Source organism: Toxotes jaculatrix, chromosome 3 (genome assembly GCF_017976425.1).
Source record: "Toxotes jaculatrix isolate fToxJac2 chromosome 3, fToxJac2.pri, whole genome shotgun sequence".
Classification (NCBI taxonomy): domain Eukaryota; kingdom Metazoa; phylum Chordata; class Actinopteri; family Toxotidae; genus Toxotes; species Toxotes jaculatrix.
In genome coordinates this window covers 29,210,463-29,235,631 of record NC_054396.1, presented here as the reverse complement: position 1 = coordinate 29,235,631, position 25,169 = coordinate 29,210,463, and the positions used below count along the sequence as shown (strand labels likewise).

The 25,169-nt window shown below is 40.1% G+C and overlaps 1 protein-coding gene across 7 annotated transcripts; it reads right to left on the bottom strand.

Annotated features, from left to right (window-relative positions):
• Window positions 1-1,939: 1,939 nt before the first annotated feature.
• Window positions 1,940-23,468, bottom strand: LOC121179850 (V-set domain containing T-cell activation inhibitor 1-like). Of its 7 annotated transcripts, none has more exons than XM_041034931.1 (8): window positions 22,688-23,025; window positions 21,269-21,598; window positions 14,446-14,481; window positions 13,242-13,520; window positions 13,049-13,067; window positions 9,937-9,940; window positions 6,096-6,099; window positions 1,940-2,462 (listed from the first exon to the last, which is right to left on the bottom strand). In XM_041034931.1, the coding sequence occupies exons 1-8, from the start codon at window positions 22,770-22,772 to the stop codon at window positions 2,239-2,241; spliced, it is 981 nt and encodes a 326-aa protein (XP_040890865.1). In that variant the 5' UTR covers window positions 22,773-23,025; the 3' UTR covers window positions 1,940-2,238. The 7 variants fall into 7 exon arrangements, with proteins under 7 accessions (XP_040890865.1, XP_040890866.1, XP_040890864.1 ...); XM_041034930.1 differs by lacking the exons at window positions 1,940-2,462; window positions 6,096-6,099 and adding exons at window positions 8,269-9,387; window positions 9,993-10,037 and having other exon boundaries at window positions 9,770-9,938; window positions 12,933-13,067; window positions 22,688-23,023; XM_041034927.1 differs by lacking the exons at window positions 1,940-2,462; window positions 6,096-6,099; window positions 22,688-23,025 and adding exons at window positions 8,269-9,387; window positions 23,363-23,468 and having other exon boundaries at window positions 9,770-10,037; window positions 12,933-13,067.
• Between the last annotated feature and the right edge of the window lie 1,701 nt (window positions 23,469-25,169).

The following is a 25,169-nucleotide window of genomic DNA, read 5'->3' as shown; positions in this document are numbered from 1 at the left end:
ATTTTTTGACTTTTTTTGTCTGAAAAAAACGCCATACTATACTATGACGTTTTTTATGACTTTTTGAGGTCAAAAAATTTTTTGACTTTTTTGGTCCGAAAAAAACGCCATACTATACTATGACGTTTTTTATGACTTTTTGAGGTCAAAAATTTTTTTGAATTTTTCCGTCCGAAAAAAACGCCATACTATACTATGACGTTTTTTATGACTTTTTGAGGTCAAAAAATTTTTTGACTTTTTTGGTCCGAAAAAAACGCCATACTATACTATGACGTTTTTTATGACTTTTTGAGGTCAAAAATTTTTTTGACTTTTTTGTCTGATTTTGACGCCTTACTATACTATGACGTTTTTTATGACTTTTTGAGGTCAAAAAAAATTTTGACTTTTTTGGTCCGAAAAAAACGCCATACTATACTATGACGTTTTTTATGACTTTTTGAGGTCAAAAATTTTTTTGACTTTTTTTGTCCGAAAAAAAAAACGCCTTACTATACTATGACGTTTTTTATGACTTTTTGAGGTCAAAAAAATTTTTGACTTTTTTGGTCTGAAAAAAATGCCATACTATACTATGACGTTTTTTATGACTTTTTGAGGTCAAAAAATTTTTTGACTTTTTTGGTCCGAAAAAAACGCCATACTATACTATGACGTTTTTTATGACTTTTTGAGGTCAAAAATTTTTTTGACTTTTTTGGTCCGAAAAAAACGCCATACTATACTATGACGTTTTTTATGACTTTTTGAGGTCAAAAAATTTTTTGACTTTTTTTGTCTGAAAAAAACGCCATACTATACTATGACGTTTTTTATGACTTTTTGAGGTCAAAAATTTTTTTGACTTTTTTCGTCTGAAAAAAACGCCATACTATACTATGACGTTTTTTATGACTTTTTGAGGTCAAAATTTTTTTTGACTTTTTCCGACCGAAAAAAACGCCATACTATACTATGACGTTTTTTATGACTTTTTGAGGTCAAAAAATTTTTTGACTTTTTTCGTCCGATTTTGACGCCTTACTATACTATGACGTTTTTTATGACTTTTTGAGGTCAAAAAATTTTTTGACTTTTTTCGTCCGAAAAAAACGCCATACTATACTATGACGTTTTTTATGACTTTTTGAGGTCAAAATTTTTTTTGACTTTTTTGGTCCGAAAAAAAAGCCATACTATACTATGACGTTTTTTATGACTTTTTGAGGTCAAAAAATTTTTTTACTTTTTTTGTCCGAAAAAAACGCCATACTATACTATGACGTTTTTTATGACTTTTTGAGGTCAAAAATTTTTTTGACTTTTTTCGTCTGAAAAAAACGCCATACTATACTATGACGTTTTTTATGACTTTTTGAGGTCAAAAAATTTTTTGACTTTTTTTGTCCGATTTTGACGCCTTACTATACTATGACGTTTTTTATGACTTTTTGAGGTTAAAAAATTTTTTGACTTTTTTCGTCCGAAAAAAACGCCATACTATACTATGACGTTTTTTATGACTTTTTGAGGTCAAAAATTTTTTTGACTTTTTTCGTCCGAAAAAAACGCCATACTATACTATGACGTTTTTTATGACTTTTTGAGGTCAAAAAAAATGTTGACTTTTTTTGTCCGATTTTGACGGCTTACTATACTATGATGGTTTTTATGACTTTTTGAGGTCAAAAAATTTTTTGACTTTTTTCGTCCGATTTTGACGCCTTACTATACTATGACGTTTTTTTATTACATTTTGAGGCCAAAAAAAAAGACTTTTTTGGAGCCTATTTTGAAGCCTTACCATACTATTGTCATGAACTGGCTCAGAGTTCACAGCAAAAGAAGGGCGATCACACAAACAGATGGTTGGATAATCAAATAAATTTATTTAAGGTATAAGATCTTAAAAATTAATATAAGAAGAATATAAGAATATAAGAATCTGTACTGTCTGTGTTGTAGTGGGTGCAGGCATGTGTGAAAATGTTGGATGCAAAAGTACTCCAAACAGAAAACAAAATAACCAAACCTTACCAACCAAAATCTACATGCTGGAGTGAGAGAGAGAGCGCCAGCCTCTCCAGCCCTCTTTTATGGCTGAGTGAAAGTCAGCTCAAGTGTGGCTCAATAAGGAGGAAACACCCCTGCTACTCTGTCTATAACCTGTGGGAAAGTGGAAAGAGAAGGGAAAAAAAACACCAAATACAAACCCAGGACAACAGAGTAGGAGGAATCATCACACTATGACCATTTTTATGACATTTTGAGGTCATAATAAAGTATGACATTTTTTGTCCTATTTTGAAGCCTTACTATACTATGACCATTTTTATGATATTTTGAGGCCACGCAATTTAATTTACTATCATATGTGTATACACATAGAGCCAGAGCCGCTGCCAGAGTCAGAATTCCAGAAAACCATCCACTTATGAAACCAGTCGCTACGTGGTGAGACCTGTCCTCTAAGAGTTTCTCTGAGGAAGACAAAAACAATGACATTTGTATATGTGTACCATATCATGTAGAGCACAAACCTATGCCAAGAACAACTAATGTGTCCAGGCTGCATGAATATATATGTATGTATGTATGTATGTATGAACACTCACAGTGCAGGGTGGAAAAAGTATGTGAACCCCTAGCCTAATGACTTCTCCAAGAGCTAATTGGAGCCAGGAGTGAGCCAACTTTGAGTCCAATCAGAGTGATGATATTGGATGTGTTGCTGAAAGCTGTCCTGCCCTTTAAAAACACGCACTAGTTTTGGGTTTACTGGTTTCATGAAGCACTGCCTGATGTGAACCATGCCTCACGGAAAAGAGCTCTCAGAAGACCTACAATCAAGAATTGTTGACTTGCATGAAGCTGGAAAGGGTTACAAAAGTATCTCCAAAAGCCTTGATGTTCATGTGTCCACGGTAAGACAGACTGTCTACAAATGGAGAATGTTCAGCACTGTTGCTACTCTCCCTAGGCGTGGTCGTCCTGTAAAGATGACTGCAAGAGCACCTCGCAGAATGCTTAATGAGGTAAAGAAGAATCCTGGAGTGTCAGCTAAAGACTTACAGAAATCTCTGGCACATGCTAACATTTTTGTTGACACATCTACAATAAGGAAAACATTAAACAGAAATGGAATACATGGGAGGACACCACGGAGGAAGCCATTGCTGTCCAAAAAAAATATTGCAGCACGTTTGAAGTTTGCAAAAGAGCACCTGGATGTTCCACAGCACTACTGGCAAAATATTCTGTGGACAGATGAAACCAAAATTGAGTTGTTTGGAAAAAACACACAACACTATGTGTGGAGAAAAAAAGGCACAGCACACCAACATCAAAACCTCATCCCCACTGTAAAACACGGCAGAGGGAGCATCATGGTTTGGGGCTGCTTCGCTGCCTCAGAGCCTGGATGGATTGTTGTCATTGATGGAAAAATGAATTCAGAGTTTATCAAGACATTTTGCAGGAAAACGTAAGACCATCTGTCCACCAACTGAAGTGCCGCAGAGGATGCGTGATGCAACAGGACAATGACCCAAAGCATACAAGTAATTCAACAAAAGAATGGCTTCAGCAGAACAAAATACGCCTTCTGGGGTGGCCCAGTCAGAGTCCTGACCTCAACCTGATTGAAATGCTGTGGCATGACCTTAAGAGAGCGATTCACACCAGACATCCCAAGAATATGGCTGCACAAACAGTTCTGTGAAGAGGAGTGGTCCAAAATTACTCCAGATCGTTGTGCAGGTCTGATCTGCAACTACAGGAAATGTTTGGCTGAGGTTATTGCTGCCAAAGGAGGGTCAACCAGTTATTAAGTCCAAAGGTTCACATACTTTTTCCACCCTGCACTGTGAATGTTTACATGTTATGTTCAATAGAAACATAAAAACATGTAATGTTTGTGTAGTATTATTTTAAGCAGACTGTGTTTTTCTTGCAACTGTATGTATGTATGTATGTGTGAACATTTAACATTATTTGCAGATTAAAACACCTCATGGAGTTATCTCACCTGGTACATAGATGTCATCTTCAATCCTATGACCGAAGTCCTCCTGCTTGGCTACACAGTGGAAGTAGTTGCTTGTTGTCTTGGTTACAGTGGTGCGGAGGGTGATGTAGTAGCGGCCTCCTCTGTCAGACACCTGTGGCTCCTCAGCAGGAAGAACGTTCCCATCGCTGTCTTGCCACTCAACCTTCGGCTTTGGAGAAGCATCTCGAACCTTACACTGAAGCAGAACCCCAGTGTCTGTGGCATTAAGGATCCGGATGTATGGAGCTGGAGCTGCACCTATAAACACAGTATAAAGACAGAATTATAAAGGACAGCTACAGCATGAGAGATGCTGTGGGTATCCTTTCCCTTATTATGATCAGAGCAGGAACAGAAAAGTGTAATGTTACTAACTAAACCCCTGGGACTGTCCGACAGGACGTGATATTTATCTGCCTTACCCTCTTCAATTCAGAAATTAATGAAAATGAAATTCTATGACAAGCAAAAATTAATTGACATATGAAGACGATGCGCTGGCCTGGCTGGAAAATGATGTTTGCTTCACGTGACTTGTGAGGGCATTTTCACTGTTTTATAACCGTTACCAAAAGCCATTAAAAGATGAATTGCAGTTAATTAGTAATGGACTCCTTAGCTGAAGCCACACATCACAGTACTGTAACATAAAAACTTTTACATTTACCAAGTTAAAGATAAGTAATTAATAGCAGCTCAGTTTTGTCAATACAGTGTCACTGATCATAGTTTCATAAAATCATAGAAAAGTATATTGTAAAGGAAAAAAAAAAAAACAGCATCTTTCAGTTGATGGATTAATGTCAAAGATTTTTTCAGAAAAGATCACCTTAAAATCAGATCAGGCGAAATCAAAGGTGAGTCTTGACTTTGATGATGTCAATGATTTGCACATCTGCAATGTGTGTGTGCTACAACTCTGTCAACCAGAGGCTTGTTATTAAGTATTCTGACACAATACCAATTTCTTTTGATCCTAACGGTTAAAATCATTTCTAAGAGGAAGCAGTAAATACAAACAGATTTTCAGTATATATATTTTAGTCTATATATTTATAATCTCCTCTAAAGCATTAGTGCTGTTTCTGTTCAGAACCAATTCATCAGCCTCCCTCTTCTATTACTGTTTCCAGTCTCAACTCACATAAACATACTTTGCCATTTCTCTCCTTATTCTCTCTCTGGGCTCTTTCCTTGTTCAAGTAAAAAGAACTGAAAAACATCCAAAGCATGTATGGCATTTTTGTATATAGTTAATTAATTAATAGTCTTTAACAGTCTGCAAAACATACACACATACATTTTCAGTGTTGTTTTATTAAGGTTAAAAGTATATTAAAAATAAAATGAAATAGTTATATTATGATTGCTGTTTATACTTTTTTTTTTTTACTGCTAGATTTGACCTACTTCACATTTTCATGGTCTTATCATAACATATATTCTTACCAGTAGCAGCAAATCAAAACAATATAATTTAGTGCTTTTTATAAAGCAATAAAATTAATACTGAGCAGAATTAAGTTCAGCCTGTTGCTTTCTCATAAAACTACCAAAATAATACTTAAACAAATAAATAATGTTCACACTGTATTGTGAGCTAGAACTGTCTGTAACAGGAAACCGAATGGATTTAGTCTCTCTGACCGATAAACTACGTGGAAAGCAGTACGTGAACGCACCACTCTTTAAAATACACTTCAGTGAGTACAGCAGCGCGTGAACGCATCGCCGTTCACATGCACTGTGCTGTTCCATTCAGTTGAATAGGAAACAGCCTGAACAGTCGCTGTACTCACTCACAGCGCAGCAGCTTCTCACTGACAGTAACAGCAGCTCTCAGCACCGAGTCTTACCTCCGAGTCCTCCTCACCGTCAAACATCTGCTCTCACATCACTCAGCGATCAGCCGCTGCTTTCTTCTGATCGCGGCGTGTCCCCGTTTAACTTCTAAATAACAAGCGAACTTTATTTTCACAGAGTGTTTTACTGAGTGTTTTAATGAAAAGGTTCAACCGCGTTTCTAAAAATCTCTGTAACGTTTGAATCAGCCGCGTCTGTTTACTCTTCTTCTTCTTCTTCTTCTTCTTCCTGTTTCCGGCTCGCGAACCAACGTAAGATGTGTACACCGCCACCTACCGTCTCTAATGGTACAGACTCGTAACATTACATTATGTGAGCACAGGTTAAAAAAAACATCAATATCATTTATCTTACAACAATAAACAGTAACAGGTTCACTCATCACCAGTCTTCTGTTTCCTGGATTCCTGATGTAAACTCAATAATCCTTTTAAACTCCATTGTAGCGACTACATCTCTCAGTGTCTGTGAATTACCGGTACAGTGTTTACTACAGGGCACAGTGAAGTGTGTAACATCTCCTGGACTGTTACCAAGGGGGGAGTTGTAGGTTTCAGCAGTGAGGATCACTGCCGCGTTCAAAAAGCTGCAGTTCCTCAGCTGCTGCTGGCTCCAGAAGTAAGCAATTCTCCATTGACCCCCATGTTAAAATAGCCAACTTTACAGGCATCATCACTGTAAATTATATATTGATTTTAATCGCATTACAAAAAAGAAGAGTTTCTTCTTCTTTCTGTTTTCACCTCAGATTCCTGGTGTTTGTGGCTTTTACATCAGATGGTGAGAGAAAGTTTAAAATAAATCACTGATGTCTCCTCTTCCTTTCTGAAGGATAAAAAAAAATCCCTTTATTACTGACAAATGTTGATATGAATGGGTGAATTTGAAGTGCTGAATCAGGACGGTCTAGTTCGTCTTTACCTTTTTCTTTGTGGCTGTTGATGCATCTGTTTTCTCTTTGTCTAAATCAGTGGTAACTGTACCTGTGAGACCTGGTTTGAGACTCTGATCGTTCACCTCAGTGGCAGCAGTGATACCACAGTGTAGAAACTGCTCTTTCAAAATTAAACATTTTCAAAGTAAAAGTACAAACATTAAAATTAAAATTGTTGTCAGAGAATCACAGGTTGACAGCTGAAGATAAACTATGCAAAAAGTTTCAGATGATCCTTTTTTTTTTTTTTAATTCGATGTCCAGTTTGAATTATTCCGATTTTTTTACTGAGTTGTTTGAGAGAAGCTGAGAGAAGGGATTTTTTAAAGCAAAGTGTCCTGATAAATGCGATGCAGTCACACAGTCGGTGCTGCACAGTGCGACACTGAAGCCACTGAACAGTTTGTAGTTTGTGTTGGTTTGTTGAGTGTTTGTGTGTAAATGCTGCAGTGAAGGTTGAGCTGACGTCCAGTGCTCAGAGGAGACGGGTCGGTCTGTACATAAAGAAGGGGAGAGTATTTATACTGATCATAAAGGGCAAACCTTGTACACATGTAGACTGTGACTGTGTCGCCTTGTACTTCCTGATGTAAAACTGTTTTTAAACCTGGACAACAGCAAACAGTACAAGCTCCTTTTGTCTCATTCGTCCGCTGATTTCGGGGCAGCTGACGGGAGGTTTATTATTACTCTGTGTATTTTGCATCAATGAAAAATCCAGACAGTGATTTTTCTGTGATGGTAAAATCCTTTGTACAATGATGCTGATGAGTATTTCTTGTATATAAAAGTCTTTGTTGTGTTAGCATGGCTATAAACTGTGACGTGTATGACAGTAGATCAGAGGTGTCCAAACTGTTCCACAAAGGGCCGGTGTGGCTGCAGGTTTTAGTTCCAACCAATCATGAGCACACAGTTTGACCAATCAACTGTCTGAAGACTGAGTTCAGTTGATTAAATGATTCAGGTCTGGTGTGCTGCTGCTTGGTTGGAACAGAAACCTGCAGCCACACCGGCCCTTTGTGGAACAGTTTGGACACCTCTGCAGTAGATGTAAATACTCACGTTTTTTTCCTACTCACCAAACAAACTGCTGTGTTGTGGATTCACCATTAATGACAAACATTAAACAACAATGTTTTATTGACTTAAACTGACAGCTTAAAGTTCATCTTAAAAAATACAATGTCAGAAAAAGGTTGCTGCCAAAATATATTTTATATACTATGTATAACAGATATTGCACACAGATCTTAGACTTTTCTTTACACACACTCACACACATGCATATCTCTCACTCACTCACTCACTCACTCACTCACTCACTCACTCACTCACTCACTCACTCACTCACTCACTCACTCACTCACTCACTCACTCACTCACACACACACACACACACACACACACACACACACACACACACACACACACACACACACACACACACACACACACACACACACACACACAAAGCCTTAATGAGAAAGCATAATTGTCTTTATGTATGAAACAGTCTCTCATAACACAATCAGGATCGTACTGTTTGAACAGTACCAGTAACATGTAAAAAAAAACATCAGAGTCTAGAATATAAACAGGTAACTTCATAATTATATTCAATTTTACACTTTAAAAATCTTCACATAAAGATATAAAATATTTACAAGCATTAGTTCAGTAGCATCCTGGCACTTTAAAGACGTTTTTAAAAAATTAAAGCTGTGATTTTATCACCATTTTTTTCTCTAAAATCCAAGTGACTGGGAACATTCCCGTTCAGTTCATTTCTTAGTCTCAGTTCTGAAATATAGTTTCTGTCTCTTCATCTGAACTATAACATAAATAACATTCATCTTTATTCAGGCTGAAGCTGAACAATGCTCACAGCTTATACTAAATGCTGATGGTGGCTTTTAGCCAATTTTACAAGTGGAAACTGTATCAACCATTATTGCCTCGTGTCACCAGCAGAAGCTGTATTTTTTCCTGATGTTTTAAGGCACAAAAAAAAAAAAACGACGAATCCTATTCTGCTGATTTTATCATGAACCTGAGAGCGAGGGACCAGCAGGTCTAACAGGTCCTCTGATCACTCAGTGGCCGACGCCTTTGGTCTGAGCCCCACTTAACTTTTAGGTTTGAGTCCATCTGTATAATTTAAATTACTTATTGTAATTCACCTTAACTTTATCTCATTCATTTTCTATGACAGATGTTTTTTGGGGCAGTTGTATGTCATTTCAATGTTAGTGTGTGCAGTGCATAGAAGAGCTCACTCATACCTCAGAGGTGACTGACACTTGGTTTTTAGAATGAGGTGGAGCTGTCTGTCAATATCAGGCGCAAAGAGGTGACCATGTAAGTGATGAAGATGATAATGAAGATTAAAAAAAAGCACCAATCTATCAGAGACCTGTAGCTGCCACACAGCTCTTTCTACACTTATCTGAACCTTTACTGTAGGATACTGTAGTTTATTTATAGTTGAATGTGCTGAGGCTCAAAGGAAAAATGTCTCACTGTCCAACTTAAGGTCTGGACTGTTTGTATACTGTAACTAGAGCTGTGTCGATAAAATCGATTCTCCTATTCTCATTTTATTTCGTAAGGATTGATACGTACTTGCTCGCATACGAACGTGCGTCATCAAATTCACGCATGCGCGCGTGGTGTGAAGCTACCAAACAATGAACATGGCATCAGACAGTACGCAGTGCTTACTGTCCGACGTAATTTAGTAATGCCCAAGTTTGCACTTTTTTATTTTTAACGTTAACTAAGCATTGCTTACTGTCTGACGATGTTCATTGTTTGGTAGCTTCACACCACGCGCGCATGCGTGAATTCGATGACGCAAATTCGTACGTGAGCACGTACATATCAATCCTAACAAAATAAAATGAGAATAGGAGAATCGATTTTATCGACACAGCTCTTACTGTAACGTGTTTTATCAAAACCACTCTGTCATTCCAACCATTGACTGACCACTGAGAAAGATCCTCTATACATGCACTCACTGATTACAGATGTACAGCCAACAAGCACTACCTGATTCAAGTGGCTCTTCTGAAAGACTGGAATCAGGACAGGGAGCTGACTGAACTGATCTAAGAGGCTCCTCTGCAGGACTGGAACCAGAACAAGAAGCTGACTGAACTGGTGCAAATATCCCCTCTGAAGAACCGTTTCTCCGCTGGAAAAAACCTGCAGAAAGGAAAACAAAAGTATATATCACATAAAGTTAACTTTTAGTTTAGCGTTACTGAAATCATCAACCTACACCTGTCACCTGTGAAATCACTGTCACATTTAATAATGTGTGATTATTTGAGTTTCATCCAGCTCTGCCCATTACACAGTCATGATCAAAGATCTCACTGAAACTCACTGTACTGTCACATGCAGCACTTTGCTGTTAATGATGCTGTGAGTTAATATAATATAAAGGGTTTGATATATCGATGTTAATTTACTTTACCCAGTTCTTGTAACTCATCAGAGCTTTAAGTTACAGGCTGACCCTGAACGCACCTCGGCCGCAGGTGTACAGCGTAATACAGAGGTTAGTTTACGTTCCTCTGCCTGTTAGCGGTGTTCACCTGTTAACCTCCATCGTGTGTCATTGTATTGCGTACCTGCTCAAAGGTGTAATGTTTGAAATTAAGCGCTATCTTAATTATTTAGTAGCCTGTATGCTAGCGGTTAGCCTATAGCCCCTGGGAGGCTGTATGTTAGCTTGTATGGAACGCTAATATATGTAGTTTGTAATTACAGACTTTACATATGTTTTATTTACATATCTTTACACATTGAATTGTATTGTGCTTGTTACACTGACAGTTCATTCTGTGTTGTTGTTACAGATCATAAACACTAACGGAGGCACAGAGACGAATCACTCAACTGGGAACGTCTGTGTTCATTAATCAGGAGGCCTCCATACTATGAACCAGCTCTAAACAAAGAACATCATGGAGCCCATCTCCTGTTCAACCAATAACTCTGCTTTTTTAAAATACAGTACTTTGGTCCCAAACTAGATGACAACAAACACACACACATGTTAATGAAGCACAAAACAACAAATATTTTTAATTATTTCAAGAATAAAAATCCTCTGTCATGAGACAGGCCTGCAGATTTTGCCACTGAGTAAGAGCATCATGGTTTTCTGAGCCAAGCTGAGAAAACCATGATGCTCTTAATTTTACAAAACCAATTTTGGAGCTAATCAAATATTTGAAGCCTCACTTACTGACATCAGTCTTACAACCAGAGGCTTCATAGAGCCAGGGTTCCTACACATTTGAAATTTCAAAATTCCATACTTTTTCCAGACCCTAATTTCTAGACTTCTCTGTAAAAAAAAAAAAATTAATAATTTGTGACATTTGAGTAAATAGATGTGTATTATGTAAATAAATTATGGAATTTATTGTTTGCTTTCATTATTCTGAATATATATATGCCATTATGTCACCAAATAATTTCCAGAAGATTATAACTAGGTAATGTAGCTCATACAAATAAAGACCAAACCCAGACAAATTCAAACCACATCCACCGCCTCCCCCATGTTGGAGATATCAAACAATTTCACACAAAGTCTGCATTTAGCTTTCTTTATCATTTTGGGATCCTTATCCAACCAGTCTTTATATTTGGGATATATGAGCCAGTCGTCAGAGAATTCACATTTACCCATAACGAGTTCTGTCAACGATCATAAAGAGGCATTTTGAATAGCTCGCTCACAGTGTGGACATCACCCGTCTGTCGAAGCAGCAGTGAAACTTGATGACACCTGGGCGGGCCAATGGGTTGGAGGAGGATAAGAGTAGAGGGCTGGGCATTCAACTTGTCAATCTGCTCAAATGTTTTCTGGGACGCGTAGCCATGGATCTATCTTATTAACGCATTGCTGTTTTATACAGTCTATGACGCATAGCTTACTGTGTGCTCTCACACAAACATTTTAGCTGCACTGCTAAGGGCTTTAAAAACAGATTGATCCATTTCTTTTTTTAGATATTCATAATTTTATGTTTTAAAAAATAAAGCAGTGGTAATAGTCTTGGAAACATTAATATTTTTCCATACAATAGTTTCCATTTTCCATACTTTTCCAAACCTGGAAATGTATAAAATAAAAAAAATCCAAACTTCCATACTTGCGTAGGAACACTGTAGAGCATATTCTGATGCAAGATGGCCCCCCCCGAGGCGAACGTGTTTGCTCGCGTCGCTCTCGAATGCCGTTTTTTTGTTGTTTTTAGCGTGCTTTTTTTATTTTCTGTACTGCACAGATGCCATGCAGGGTTTGCATACAACAGACAGGTTTCTTTTTTTTTTGCCCTCTCTGCAGAGCATCTACCAGCGCAGAGTCCACAGGAGAGCTGCCTCCATCATCAAGGACCCCACCCACCCACAACAAGGTCTGTTCACTCTCCTCCCTTCAGGCCGGAGGTACAGGAGTGTGAAGTGCAGGACCACCAGACTTAAAAACTCTTTCTTCCCGTCTGCCATCAGACTCCTCAACAGCTGACAGGAGTCTGTAATAACAGGCTGCAACTTTTGCACATACTGACTGTTATTATTTATTACTGTTCTGCACCTTAATAACTGCACACATACCGCACTGTTCACATAACAGTTCTTTTGCACAGTCTTCACTTCACTCTCAGCAGAATTTGCACAACAGCTGATTTGTATATATCAGTACAGTTTATATTTTATGTAACTTTTTTTCACTTATGCTCTTGTTAATATTTTGTAAATACTATTATTTATCTATTTTATTTTACTCACAACGTTTTTGTATGGCATTCTGGGTGAAGAGCAAAGTAAGAATTTCATTGTACAGGGAAACCTGTTTCCTTACTGTGCAAATGACAATAAACCCTTTGAATCTTTGAATCTTGAATCTTGAATTCTCAATAGAATTAGTATTGGATGTAAATACCAACAGAACACATTATGTCTGAGAAGACAACAGAGATGCTGACACTCTGGATACTACAATGTTCAAAGTATCTGTTATGTTGATGGTGGCACATAATGAATCTGTTGATACAATTATTTTAACTTATTTAAACTTACCTTTCAGCAAGCGTTTCGAGTTGTGTTTTGTGTATACACATAGAGCCAGAGCCACTGCCAGAGTCAGAATTCCAAAAAACCATCCACCTATGAATCCAATCGCTACGTAGAGGGACCTGTCCTCAAAGAGTTTCTCTGAGGAAAACAAACAAAAACAATGACATTTAATTGTGTGTACTATGTCATGTAGCGCACAAAGCTACTCAAAGAACAACTAATGTGTCCAGGCTCCATGAAAAAAAAACAAACTATATAACTATAACTATAACTGTATATATATATAAAAAACACCTCATGGGGTTATCTCACCTGGCAAATAGATGTCGCCTTCAATCCTGTGACCGAAGTCCTCCTGCTTGGCTACACAGTGGAAGTGGTTGCTTGTTGTCTTGGTTACAGTGGTGCGGAGGGTGACGTTGTAGCGGCCTCCGCTTTCAGACACCTGTGGCTCCTCAGCAGGAAGAACGTTCCCATCACTGTCTTGCCACTCGACCTTCGGCTTTGGAGAAGCACCTCGAACCTCACACTGAAGCAGAACCCCAGCGTCTGTGGCATTAAGGATCCGGATGTATGGAGCTGGAGCTGCACCTATAAACACAGTATAAAGACAGAATTATAAAGGACAGCTACAGCATGAGAGATGCTGTGGGTATCCTTTCCCTTATTATGATCAGAGCAGGAACAGAAACGTGTAATGTTACTAACTAAACCCCTGGGACTGTCCAACAGGACGTGATATTTATCTGCCTTACCCTCTTCAATTCAGAAATTAATCACCACTGAAGGTGACATGAGATTTCCTTAAAATATGTTTTTATTTTAGACTCATAGCAAAATTCTGTGGCAAGCAAAAGTTAACTGGACAAAAGACATATAAAGACAACGCACTGTGATCTGGAAACTTGTGAGGGCATTTTCACTGTTTAATGACCATTATAGAAACCAATAAAAGGTTAATTAAAAAGAAAAACTGCAGTTAATTAGTAATGGACTCCTTAGCTGAAGCCACACACCACAGTACTGTAACATAAAAACTTTTACATTTACCAAGTTAAACATAAGTAATTAATAGCAGCTCAATTTTGTCAATACAGTGTCACTGATCATAGTTTCATATAATCATAGAAAAGTATATTATAAAGGAAAAAAAAAAAAAAACAGCATCTTTCAGTTGATGGATTAATGTCAAAGATTTTTTCAGAAAAGATCACCTTAAAATCAGATCAGGCGAAATCAAAGGTGAGTCTTTGATGATGTCAATGATTTGCACATCTGCAATGTGTGTGTGCTACAACTCAACCAGAGGCTTGTTATTAATTTCCAGTCTCAACTCACATAAACATTAACATCCAACCAAACCTAGACTCATGTCATCGGCTTAAAAACTTTAGTGATAATTTGTACTCAGTGTTCATGATATAGTAATTTACAACATCCCACACACAACATGGAGTATGTTTATCGCCAGCTGTTAAACTTTGCAGATGTAAAGATCAGTGGCATCATCACTCACCTGTGATTTCTGCTGAACGATCTCTCACCTCAAAGTCTGAAAAAGAAAAAAAAATCCAAATAAATTTCTGCACAGTGCAGCCTCGTTATTCTGTAATTAAACAAGAGACACTGGATTTTTTATGTTCAACCATCATCATCATCATCATCGCCATGAAAAAAAGAACACGTATGTTCAAACTACTTATAATATGCAGATTTGTTCAGCAAGACAAACCAAAATCTATAGTCATTCCACACCAGTTCACCCAGGACTCAGAACTTTTCCCAGTTCACATCACAGTTTCTTGAAAAATAATTCATGAGAAAACTTGAATTAAATAATTGAATTAAAGAACTGAATTAAAATTCAAGAGACATTGCTTTATTCTACAGCTCTACTCCAAACATAGTTTCTGCATTACCTTGTATGTGTATTCTAAGCCACACCCCCTCACTTTGTTTTTCCACTGGCTTTAGATGAAATTTGTACTGAACATTCAAGAAATTTAGAATCTTTAATTTTCAGAGATTTACCAAAAATTTTTGTAGTACTGAGACAGTTTTATGTGCCAAAGATTTTGCAAAATACAGCATCGGATGTTCTGACTATATATTTTCTCAAGAGGAATTTTAATATCCTTGACAAATTTTTGTGTGAAAGTACTAATATTCATTGCAGACACTTGAAAAACTGTTATACTACTGGCTATAATATACATACATACACACACACAAAAATAAGTATATAAGTAATAAATTATTCGCACAGTTTCTTGGATGTTTTTTTCTTGAAAAGTTTCAACCCAATCCAGTGAGCAGTAAAAGGCTGATGAGGCCTAGAATACAAGAAAACATTCAAGAAATCCATGACATGACCTGAACTGGGAGGTTACTCGGTGAGCCGGTAAAGAATGACCCTCTTATCAGATTTTCTATTTTATATATCTATATATATAGAGAGAGAGATATATAGATATCTCTCTATATATAGGTAGTATATGTCTATACTATACTATAGAGTAACTGTTTTAATTATGTGTTAAGCTTGTACTATGTGTCAGCAATAAATTATTGTGTTCATAAAATGAGTTTTCTGTTTGTCTTTGGATGCTACATATGCAGAAATTCATGTTCTCTCACTAATATAGAAATTCATACACCAGATGCTCCAAAATCTAATGAGACATACTGACACTGCTCTGCAGACCCTGTGCCATGGTGGTGCTAGTTCACACAGTAAGAGCTATTTATTTAATGAGTGAACTAAGTTCCTGTTTCCTTATTCACTTCATTGGAGAAAGTAGACTAGATATGTTTATCAAGACTGATGATCAAGATGGCGCCGCGGATGGCGGCCTCGGTACTGCGCTCTCTAGTACTTTGTGTAGTTTTTGTCTTTTTTTGCGTACCTGCGTACTCAAATCTCATCAGCTATAGTAGGGATGAGCTCCTAAACATTGGGAGGCTCACTTTGAACTCTTCTCCAACTTTTTATTTGGACCCGGCCAATTTCTCAGAACTTTTTGTTGGCGGAGCGGCAGCGCTCTACGGGCTGTGGAGGAGACGTAGACGCGGTAAGCGAGCCGGCGCGCTTGTGAAGCTAAGACAGCGGGGCTTTCGCACCGCGCTCCCTGCTATACATCTCGCCAATGTCCGCTCTCTGCCCAACAAAATGGATGAGCTGCTTCTCATGATCAGGACCAACAGAGACTTTGCGCATTCTGCGGCTCTTTGCTTCACGGAAAGCTGGCTCTGTGACTCTATCCCGGACAGCGGTCTGTACCTGCCAGGTTTCCAGCTGCTGCGCGCGGACCGCGTCGCGGAGCAGTCAGGGAAATCAAAGGGCGGCGGAATATGCTTCTACATACATGAAGGTTGGTGTACAGATGTCACAGTGCTTCGTAAACATTGCGACTCGGAACTGGAGTTCCTCGTTCTGAACTGTAAGCCATTTTATTCACCGCGGGAGTTTTCTTCATTCATCCTCGTCGGTGTTTACATCCCGCCTCAGGCAAACGTGAGTGAGGCTGAACAGCGGCTGGCTGAGCACATCACGTGTTTAGAACGGGAACACACAGACTCTCTGCTCATCATTCTGGGGGACTTTAACAGAGCAAAACTCAACCATGAACTGCCTAAATACCAGCAACACGTCAATTGTCTCACCAGGGACAATAACACTCTGGACCATTGCTACACCACTCTCAAGAATGCTTATCGCTCTGTTCCCCGTGCAGCTTTGGGACACTCTGACCACTGCCTGGTCCACCTTATTCCAACCTACAGGCAGAAACTAAAATCTGCTAAGCCTGTAGTTAGGACAGTGAAGAAGTGGACCAGTGAGGCCAAACAGGACCTCCAGGACTGTTTTGACACCACCAACTGGAGTGTTTTTGAAGCTGCAGCTACTAGCCTCAACGAACTGACAGACACTGTGACATCCTACATCAGTTTTTGTGAAGATGTATGTGTGCCAACCAAATCATTTCGCACATATAACAACAATAAACCCTGGTTCACCCCAAAACTCAGCCACCTTCGTCATGCCAAGGAGGATGCCTACAGGAGTGGAGACAGAGCCCTGTACAGACAAGCCAGAAACACACTGACAAAGGAGATCAGAGTGGCCAAGAGGCGCTACTCTGAAAAGCTGAGGGACAACTTCTCAGCTAACGATCCAGCAAGTGTGGAGAGGCCTGCAGGAGATCACCAACTACAGGACTCGCCCTTCCCCCACTGCTGAAGCTAACAAAGCCCTGGCTGACAAACTCAACACCTTCTACTGCAGATTTGAGAAGGACCACTTTACACCCGTCCCTCACCTCTCTGCAGCTCCCCTTCCTGCCCTCCCTCCCCCACCACCCACCAACACTTATCCTGGCACTGCAGCACCCACCTCACCCCTTCCCCCCTCCAGCCCCCCTGACTCACAATCACTCCGGATCAGCGAGGGAGAAGTGACCCGGTTGCTCCAGAGGCAGAAAACCAGGAAAGCTCCGGGCCCAGACGGAGTGTCCCCCTCCTGTCTGCGGGCCTGTGCAGATCAACTGGCTCCCATCTTCACTCAGCCCTTCAACAGATCCCTGGAACTGGGTGAAGTCCCCTCCTGCTTCAAGCGTTCCACCATCATCCCAGTCCCCAAGAAATCCTCCATCTCAGGACTGAATGACTACAGACCCGTTGCACTGACATCTGTAGTTATGAAGACCTTTGAACGCCTGGTGCTGACCCACCTGAAGTCCCTCACGAGTGACCTGCTGGACCCCCTGCAGTTTGCCTATCGGGCAAACAGGTCAGTGGACGATGCAGTTAACATCGGATTGCACTACATCCTGCAGCACCTGGATTGTCCTGGGACTTATGCACGGATCCTCTTTGTGGACTTCAGCTCGGCGTTCAACACCATCATCCCCCACACCCTCTGCTCCAAACTGTCCCAGCTCACTGTGCCACCTGCCCTCTGTAAGTGGATCTACAGCTTCCTGACTGACAGAAGCCAGCAGGTGAGGCTGGGGCGGTTCACCTCAGACACTCTGACCACCAACACCCCCCAGGGATGTGTCCTCTCTCCACTTCTCTTCTCCCTCTACACAAATGACTGCACCTCCACAGACCCCTCTGTGAAGCTCCTGAAGTTTGCAGACGACACCACTGTCATTGGTCTCATCCAGAATGATGATGAGTCTGCATACCGACGGCAAGTGGATCAGCTGGTGCTCTGGTGCAGTCAAAACAACCTTGAGCTGAACACCCTCAAGACGGTGGAGATGATAGTGGACTTTAGGAGACATCCCCCTGCTCTGCCCCCCCCCACAGTACTCAACAGCCCCGTCTCCATTGTGGAGAGCTTCAGATTCTTGGGCACGATCATCTCACAGGATCTGAAGTGGGAGCAGAACATCAGCTCCATCCTCAAGAAGGCCCAGCAGAGGATGTACTTCCTGCGGCTCTTGAGGAAATACAGACTCCCCCAAGAGCTGCTGCTGCAGTTCTACACAGCAGTCATCGAGTCCGTCCTGTGCACCTCCATCACTGTGTGTTTCGGAGCTGCCACTAAGCAGGACAAGACCAGACTGCAGCGCACTGTGAGGACTGCTGAGCGTATCATTGGTGTCCCCCTGCCCTCTATCCAGGACTTGTACTCCTCCAGGACGCGAAAGAGGGCAGGGAACATCATGATGGACTCCTTTCACCCTGCACACAGACTGTTTGAACTGCTCCCATCAGGGAGACGCCTCAGAGCCCTCCAGACCAAAACAAGCAGACACCGGAACAGCTTCTTCCCCACAGCAGTCACTCTACTGAACAGTACAGTTAACAGATAACTCACTATTGCATACTTCATTTCATTTAATTTTATTTTTTTTGTCTTATTTTATTTTATTCTTATATTTATTCTATTTTATTTATCCTCCAACACCTTCAATCCACTCTCTACTGGTACACATTTCATGTTTCATGTACATTACATATTTGTATATTTGAAAATATTTTTATATTTTATATACTAGAGAGACAACAACTGCCGGCAAAAAATTCCTTGTATGTGTTTGCGTACTTGGCGATTAAACCTGATTCTGATTCTGATTTATGGCAACCGGCAACCATCAGTTCAACAACCACCAACTGCTGACACAGTCACACAGCTGTGTGTGCTGTGGGCAAATCTGGGATTATTCTGGTATTAAACAGGACGCAAGCGAAAAACTGAAGAACCTGAACGGAGCAATCAGCTGTCTTTGGAAACTCAGAGTGCCGGGAAAAGATTCTAACACTACCAATTAGCATGAGCATTTGCAAATACACCAACCAACTGAGCACAGTACGCTATGCCACCACCGAGAGCAACGCCTCCATCAGCTGTCCACTGGACAGACCCCACTTCACCAGACCAAAATCCAGCGTGAGCAGTTGTCCAACAGCATTTTAAAAAAAGAAAAAGTCTGATGGCATCAGATGAAGGACGCCTCTGCCTGTAATTTCCAAATGAACAAGCAGGTGAGGATCTGCTATTAAATCATCAGGATGCTCAACTGCACATAAAGCTTTAGCTCTAGTTCCCAAATATTATTTATGAATTGACAGTGCATGTGGGTGATGCCATGCACGGTCCTGCCAATGGTTTCACTCTGTTCCACTGATTTACAGGTGGTGGTAACACACAGTGATGCAGCAACAAAGACGGGGAAAAAACACTGCAAGCCTGCAGTACATGGCTGTAAACAATGCAGAATTTAAGATTCTTTGGCTCTGCAAATGTTTAGTAAGGAAAGAAATAAATTCCACACATTTGTTAAAGCTAAAAAAATTCACAAATTTGCAGAGTTACATTGCATATAACATAACTGAAGTGGCTATTCAAGAAACAGGACAACACAGCTGATCACTTCCTTTAGAACAGGGGTGGGCAAACTGTTCCACAAAGGGCCGGTGTGGCTGCAGGTTTTTGTTCCAACCAATGAAGAGCACACGGTTTGACCAATCAACTGTCTGAAAACTGAGATCAGTTGATTAAATGAGTGAAGTCTGGTGTGCTGCTGTTTGGTTGGAACAAAAACCTGCAGCCACACCGGCCCTTTGTGGAACAGTTTGCCCACCCCTGCTTTAGAAAGAGAAGAAGGAAAAAGTTGTCAGGTTGATTTGTGAGAGAAACAAGCTGAAACAATAAGAGTTACAAGGCGAGGGAGGATCTCATATACAGATGAGTCAAAACACCATCTTGTAACAGCGATGCATGTCAGTGTCTGGGATGTCGTACTCGATACGCTGTGTAGGCCAATGTTATCAACTAAATGAGTTTTATTGAACAGAAAGAAACAAGAGTGGAGAATTCATATTGAGAGAGAGAGAGGAGGGGAACACCTGTGTGGTTCCCTGTGTGTGTGTGTGTGTGTGTGTGTGTGTGAGTGTGAGTGTGTGTGTGTGTGTTACAGACATAAAATTAACTGATGTGTAGAGTTGATGAAAAAGGCTGCTCCACTGATGATGTCCTAATCCTGAACGTTTCAAAGCAGTGAACTGTCTGACGTCAGGCTTGAGGTTAAATTATATTGAACTTATTTAAAAAGGGTTGTGTGCTGGTTGAAGCTCGGTCGTGGAATAGGACGTGTTTCAGGCTCAGGCTCATCTGGACTCTTGACTTGGACTTGTTTGGATTCAGTCTTAGACTGAGGGCGGTTTACAGTTTTTTTCTCTGTATTTATTCCATTAAGGATTGGCAATAATGTTGGTTTATTGTTTTTGTAGTGCTAATAAAAGCAAATTTAAAGCTTCCACAATTACGTTGATTTGTTTTCACTAGTTATATTAAGTTTTTCTTGGTGTGTGAAAGGTTCTTATTTCGTGTAATACATAAAATTTCATTATTACATTTGTTCAAAGGCAGTACTGCATATGTCTGATATATGGAGATACTTATCAATATGGGAAACATTTCAGTATTAATATTGCAATTGATTTAAATCATATCCAGTCCTAACGTGCATTTATTCTGCTGTGGATTAAATCTTCCTTGTTAAGGTCTTAAAGAGCATTAAATTTGATGTGAGCAGATACCCTGAATTATACCACCCGTTTTTGAAAAAAGTCCCCAACAAATGCTCTATTGACTCCACCTACACACACAACAAAACTGAGACAACTGCCCCCTTTGGCAGAATTAAATTACTGATATGGATTTACAGTCTCACTCTCAAAGTGTCGCTCACTGTCAGTGGTTTAAACAGACTGATTGGACAAGAAAGAACAGCTGGACTGAGGCCTCACCTCAACTGATCACTGGGGTTCTTGTAAAAAAACAAACAAACAAACAAACAAATCAACAATTTTATGACAGTACTCACCAACAATAAGTTCAATGTTGAATGTTTTTCTTTCTGGCTTGAGAAGTGGAAAAACACAGGTGTAGTTTCCACTGTCGGCCACCTTTGTGTTTCGGATCATTATGGAAGCGTTGCCGTGCCTCAGTTGTTCTTCAAAATGTGAGACGCGTCCTTTGAACTGCTCATCCTGACCTGAACGGCCGTTGTTGTAATGAATGCCAGCATCGTAGAAGAACACCTCCTTCCCACCATCTTTCTTCCAGTCAAAGACCATTTGCTGGATGTTCTGCTCGGGGCCGAGGGAACAGGGTAAGATGGCCTGACGCCCATCAACCACTTTGACAACTGACCCTGAAAGAAGAAGCACATTTTAATCATCATCAGGTAACATTTACACGTCACTTCAGTCACACTGAAACACCCGTTTACAAACAGCACACTGTGCTATTCAGCAGGATGAAGATGTAGTTTCTGCTGCTGTGTACTCCTGCTACATGTACCTAATAAACTGACAGCTGAGTGCACATTCACAAGGCTAGATACAGAAACTAGTGGAGACACACTGAGCAGCACACTACCTGTAATATGTAAACTACACATGAGGTAAAACGCACACAGTCCATGACTGTATGGCTGCAACTACTGATTGTTTTCTTTAATGATTAATCTGATTATTTTATCATTTTCTCTACAAAAACAACAGAAAAGTGACGTCTTCAAATGTCTTGTTTTGTTTGAGCAACAGAACAAAACTCAAAAATGATCAGTGTAATATTGTGACTAAGAAAAGCATCAAATCCTCAAATCTGAGAAACTGGAAAAAGCATTTTTTTAATTTAAAAATGCATTCCCTAAAATGATTCATATATTTTCAAAAATAATTAAGAATTTGTTGTGTGGAGTTTGTTGTCAGTCAGCTAATCAGTTAATTGGCTAATTGCAGCTCTATGCCACTGCGGTGTTTAAAAGTCGCCTATGGCCTGGGTTTGAAGAAACAAAACATTCCCAGGGGTTATTAACAATCACTTAAAGTTGATAAATAATATATATATTAATTGATCATTATAAGGACAGGACTCAGCTCTTTCTAAGAAAAAAGGCCAACGGCTCCTCCTGCAGCTGCAGGGAGTCTGGCAGTGTCTGACTCTTGAGACTCTTCTCAACGACTCCTTCTCACCGAGACCTGCTGCGCAATTACAGCCGCATCATAACACCAGGACTGACCAGGCCAAAAAAAACTACACAGAAACACACACACACAGAATCAAGAAATAAAGACGACTGCAAAAACACTACCACTCTAACAAGCACTGAAAATGTACTTGGGCATCCATCATAACAAAGCCTCAAGGACAACGGGGTAAACCTCAGCTACAGCCTCCACCCACATGAGCCTTACACAAACTGTCTGAGCTACAAACTGTACACTGACTTTCTTACCGTGTGATTGTCCCCGTGTTATTCCAGTAAAAGTGAGGAGACAGATGAAGTGAAGCAGAGAGGTCTGAGTTTTAGGACTGAACATCTTTAACGATAGTTAGCAAGTTAGCTCTTCAAGGCTAACTTCGTTGGAAGTAACAGAAAGTTAACTTGTAGTTAGCTGAGGTACTCCTCCAAAAACGTTAAGTCCTGAATAAACTTAGAGTCGATCCCTCTTCAACAATGAATAATTCAGTGTAATCAGTTAGTTATTAGCCTTTAACGACAGCTGACGCTAACACGCTAACAACATGCACAGACCCAAGAGAAGCAGGAAGTTAGCATCTACACCGTGTTGTTTAAAGCCCGCCCCTGTGCTTTCTATGTCTCTATCTTGGGGCGGGTTGTGTGGAGGGGGCGGGGTAGACGCTCTTCTTAAGTGCTCAAAATGGCAGCACTTACAACATCCAAACAATGGAGAGAAACAATAGCGATGTTGTGTCTTAAACAACAATCTATAATATTAATTTTATATAGAAAAAAGGGAACTGATCACACTGTAACCACTGTTTATCTCTGAACACTGTGGTGTCTGGTCACAGGAGATTTATCTTCATGTATTTCAAATGTATTATTTTACCAATATGAAGTAAAGTAAAAGAACATTTAAGTAAACACAAAGTTCTGGTCAGTTACCTGAGAGCTCTGTTTGTATGTGGCAGTGGTTCACCTCACTCTTCTGTCCAGCTTTATTCATCCTTTGCTTTCACAAACTCAGTATTACTCTCTATTACTGACTGCTCTTCTAAACTGTTTATCAACTTCCTCAGCATCACCAATTAAATCGTATATCTTCGTTTACATCCACTTCACATATCCCTGATATGTTTCTGGATAACAAAGTGAAATCTGGTTCTCTCTCTGTCTGTACATCAATGTGTGTCACTCCTCCATGATTTAGAGCAGACCTGCGCATTTTACGCCCCCCTGTGGCCAGTGGTGGAGGAAGTACTGAAGCTTAGTACTTAAGTAAAAGTACAATTATCCCGCAAAAAATATACTTAAGTAAAAGTAAAAAGTACTTACTTTTAAATTTACTTTAAAGTATTTTTTAAAGTAAAAGTACTCATGCAATGGGTTGTCTCAGTGCCAGGGCAATTTTTTATTCCTTATTTTAAATTACTGTATTGATCCCTCCTGGGGAAATTATTCTCTGAATTTTACCCACACCAACTGAACGAAACACACACACACACAAGGATTATGCACATGAGCAACATGCACTAGAGACGCTGGGGCAGGGGGCTGCCTAGTGAGGCGCCCGGGGAGCTGGGGTGAATCGGTGCCTTGCTCAGGGGTACCACAGCCATGGTCGCAGAGGCAGGGGAGGCGCGTCTCCTTCACCACCACCATATCCGTTTTTTTGCGCTTGGTCGAGGGATCGAACCCACGACCCTCGGATCTCAAGCCGGTCCAAAGTCCAAAGCCGCACTCTTAACGTACTGCGCCCGCAAATTTTGATAAAGAATGTAGATATACTGATTTATGCCTCTGCCTATGTCACCTGCTAAATACGGCCAACGATGGCTTTCTGATTCTGAGCTGGAGGGCTCACGCTCAGCCGACGTTGGCTCTGGGTTCTGTTGATGTCACGTGACGTTTCTTCTCGCCAGAATCAGGACAGCCCACCAGCTCGTGCTCCTACGAAATGCGCACTCCGCCATCATTGGAGGTAACAGAGCCACCTGATAAGCTGGCAATGGCAAACAATGCCTCAACGCAATCAGTCTCTTTTTTTCATGCAAGATTTTGAGGAAATTATGTTCATAACATGTAACGAGTAACGGCATAAATTGTAGAAATGTAGTGGAGTAGAAAGTACAGATAATTGCTGCGAAATGTAATGGAGTAAAATACAAAGTATGCATTATTATTTTTACTTAAGTAAAGTACAAATACGTAAAAAAAATACTTAAGTACAGTAACAAAGTACAAATACTTTGTTACATTCCACCACTGCCTGTGGCACATCTGGCCCTTTGACTGTCTCTGTAGAAATCAGATGTAAACTAGTGTACACCATGCACTCAGTACAACTGCACTGCTTTTATTTTGACTGCTAGCTAGCTATATATCTATTCATTCCGGTTTATGTATGTGTGCATGGGAGCGCACCTTCACAGTAACATGTTGGAGAGCAGGTGTGTACAAGACATGCCGAGTTAGCTGTTAGCCATGAAAAATGTCAGCTCACATTTAAAACAAAGTCTGATACTAATAATGTTGAGTTTTTAACGAGACATGGACTCCTGAGTATGTTTTACTGAAGTCTAAAGTAAAGCTGTGCTTAGTTTGTGGAGTACTGATGGCTGTGTAGCGATTCCGCAGTCCTGAGAGGCAGGAGATGGACCCTATTGTCTGACGCGCTACAAAAAAATCCACTGAGACTTCGAACCGAAATTTAACAGTTTATTAACAAACAAAAGATAATCAACTCATGATA

Excerpts from the sequence above, each read along its gene's own strand:
- LOC121179850 (XM_041034926.1), bottom strand. The coding sequence starts at position 22,772 with ATGTTCAGTCCTAAAACTCAGACCTCTCTGCTTCACTTCATCTGTCTC. Across the intron at positions 21,599-22,687 it reads AACACGGGGACAATCACACG|GGTCAGTTGTCAAAGTGGTT; the intron begins GTAAGAAAGTCA and ends TTCTTCTTTCAG. Across the intron at positions 13,521-14,445 it reads TCGTTCAGCAGAAATCACAG|GTGCAGCTCCAGCTCCATAC; the intron begins GTGAGTGATGAT and ends CTGTGTTTATAG.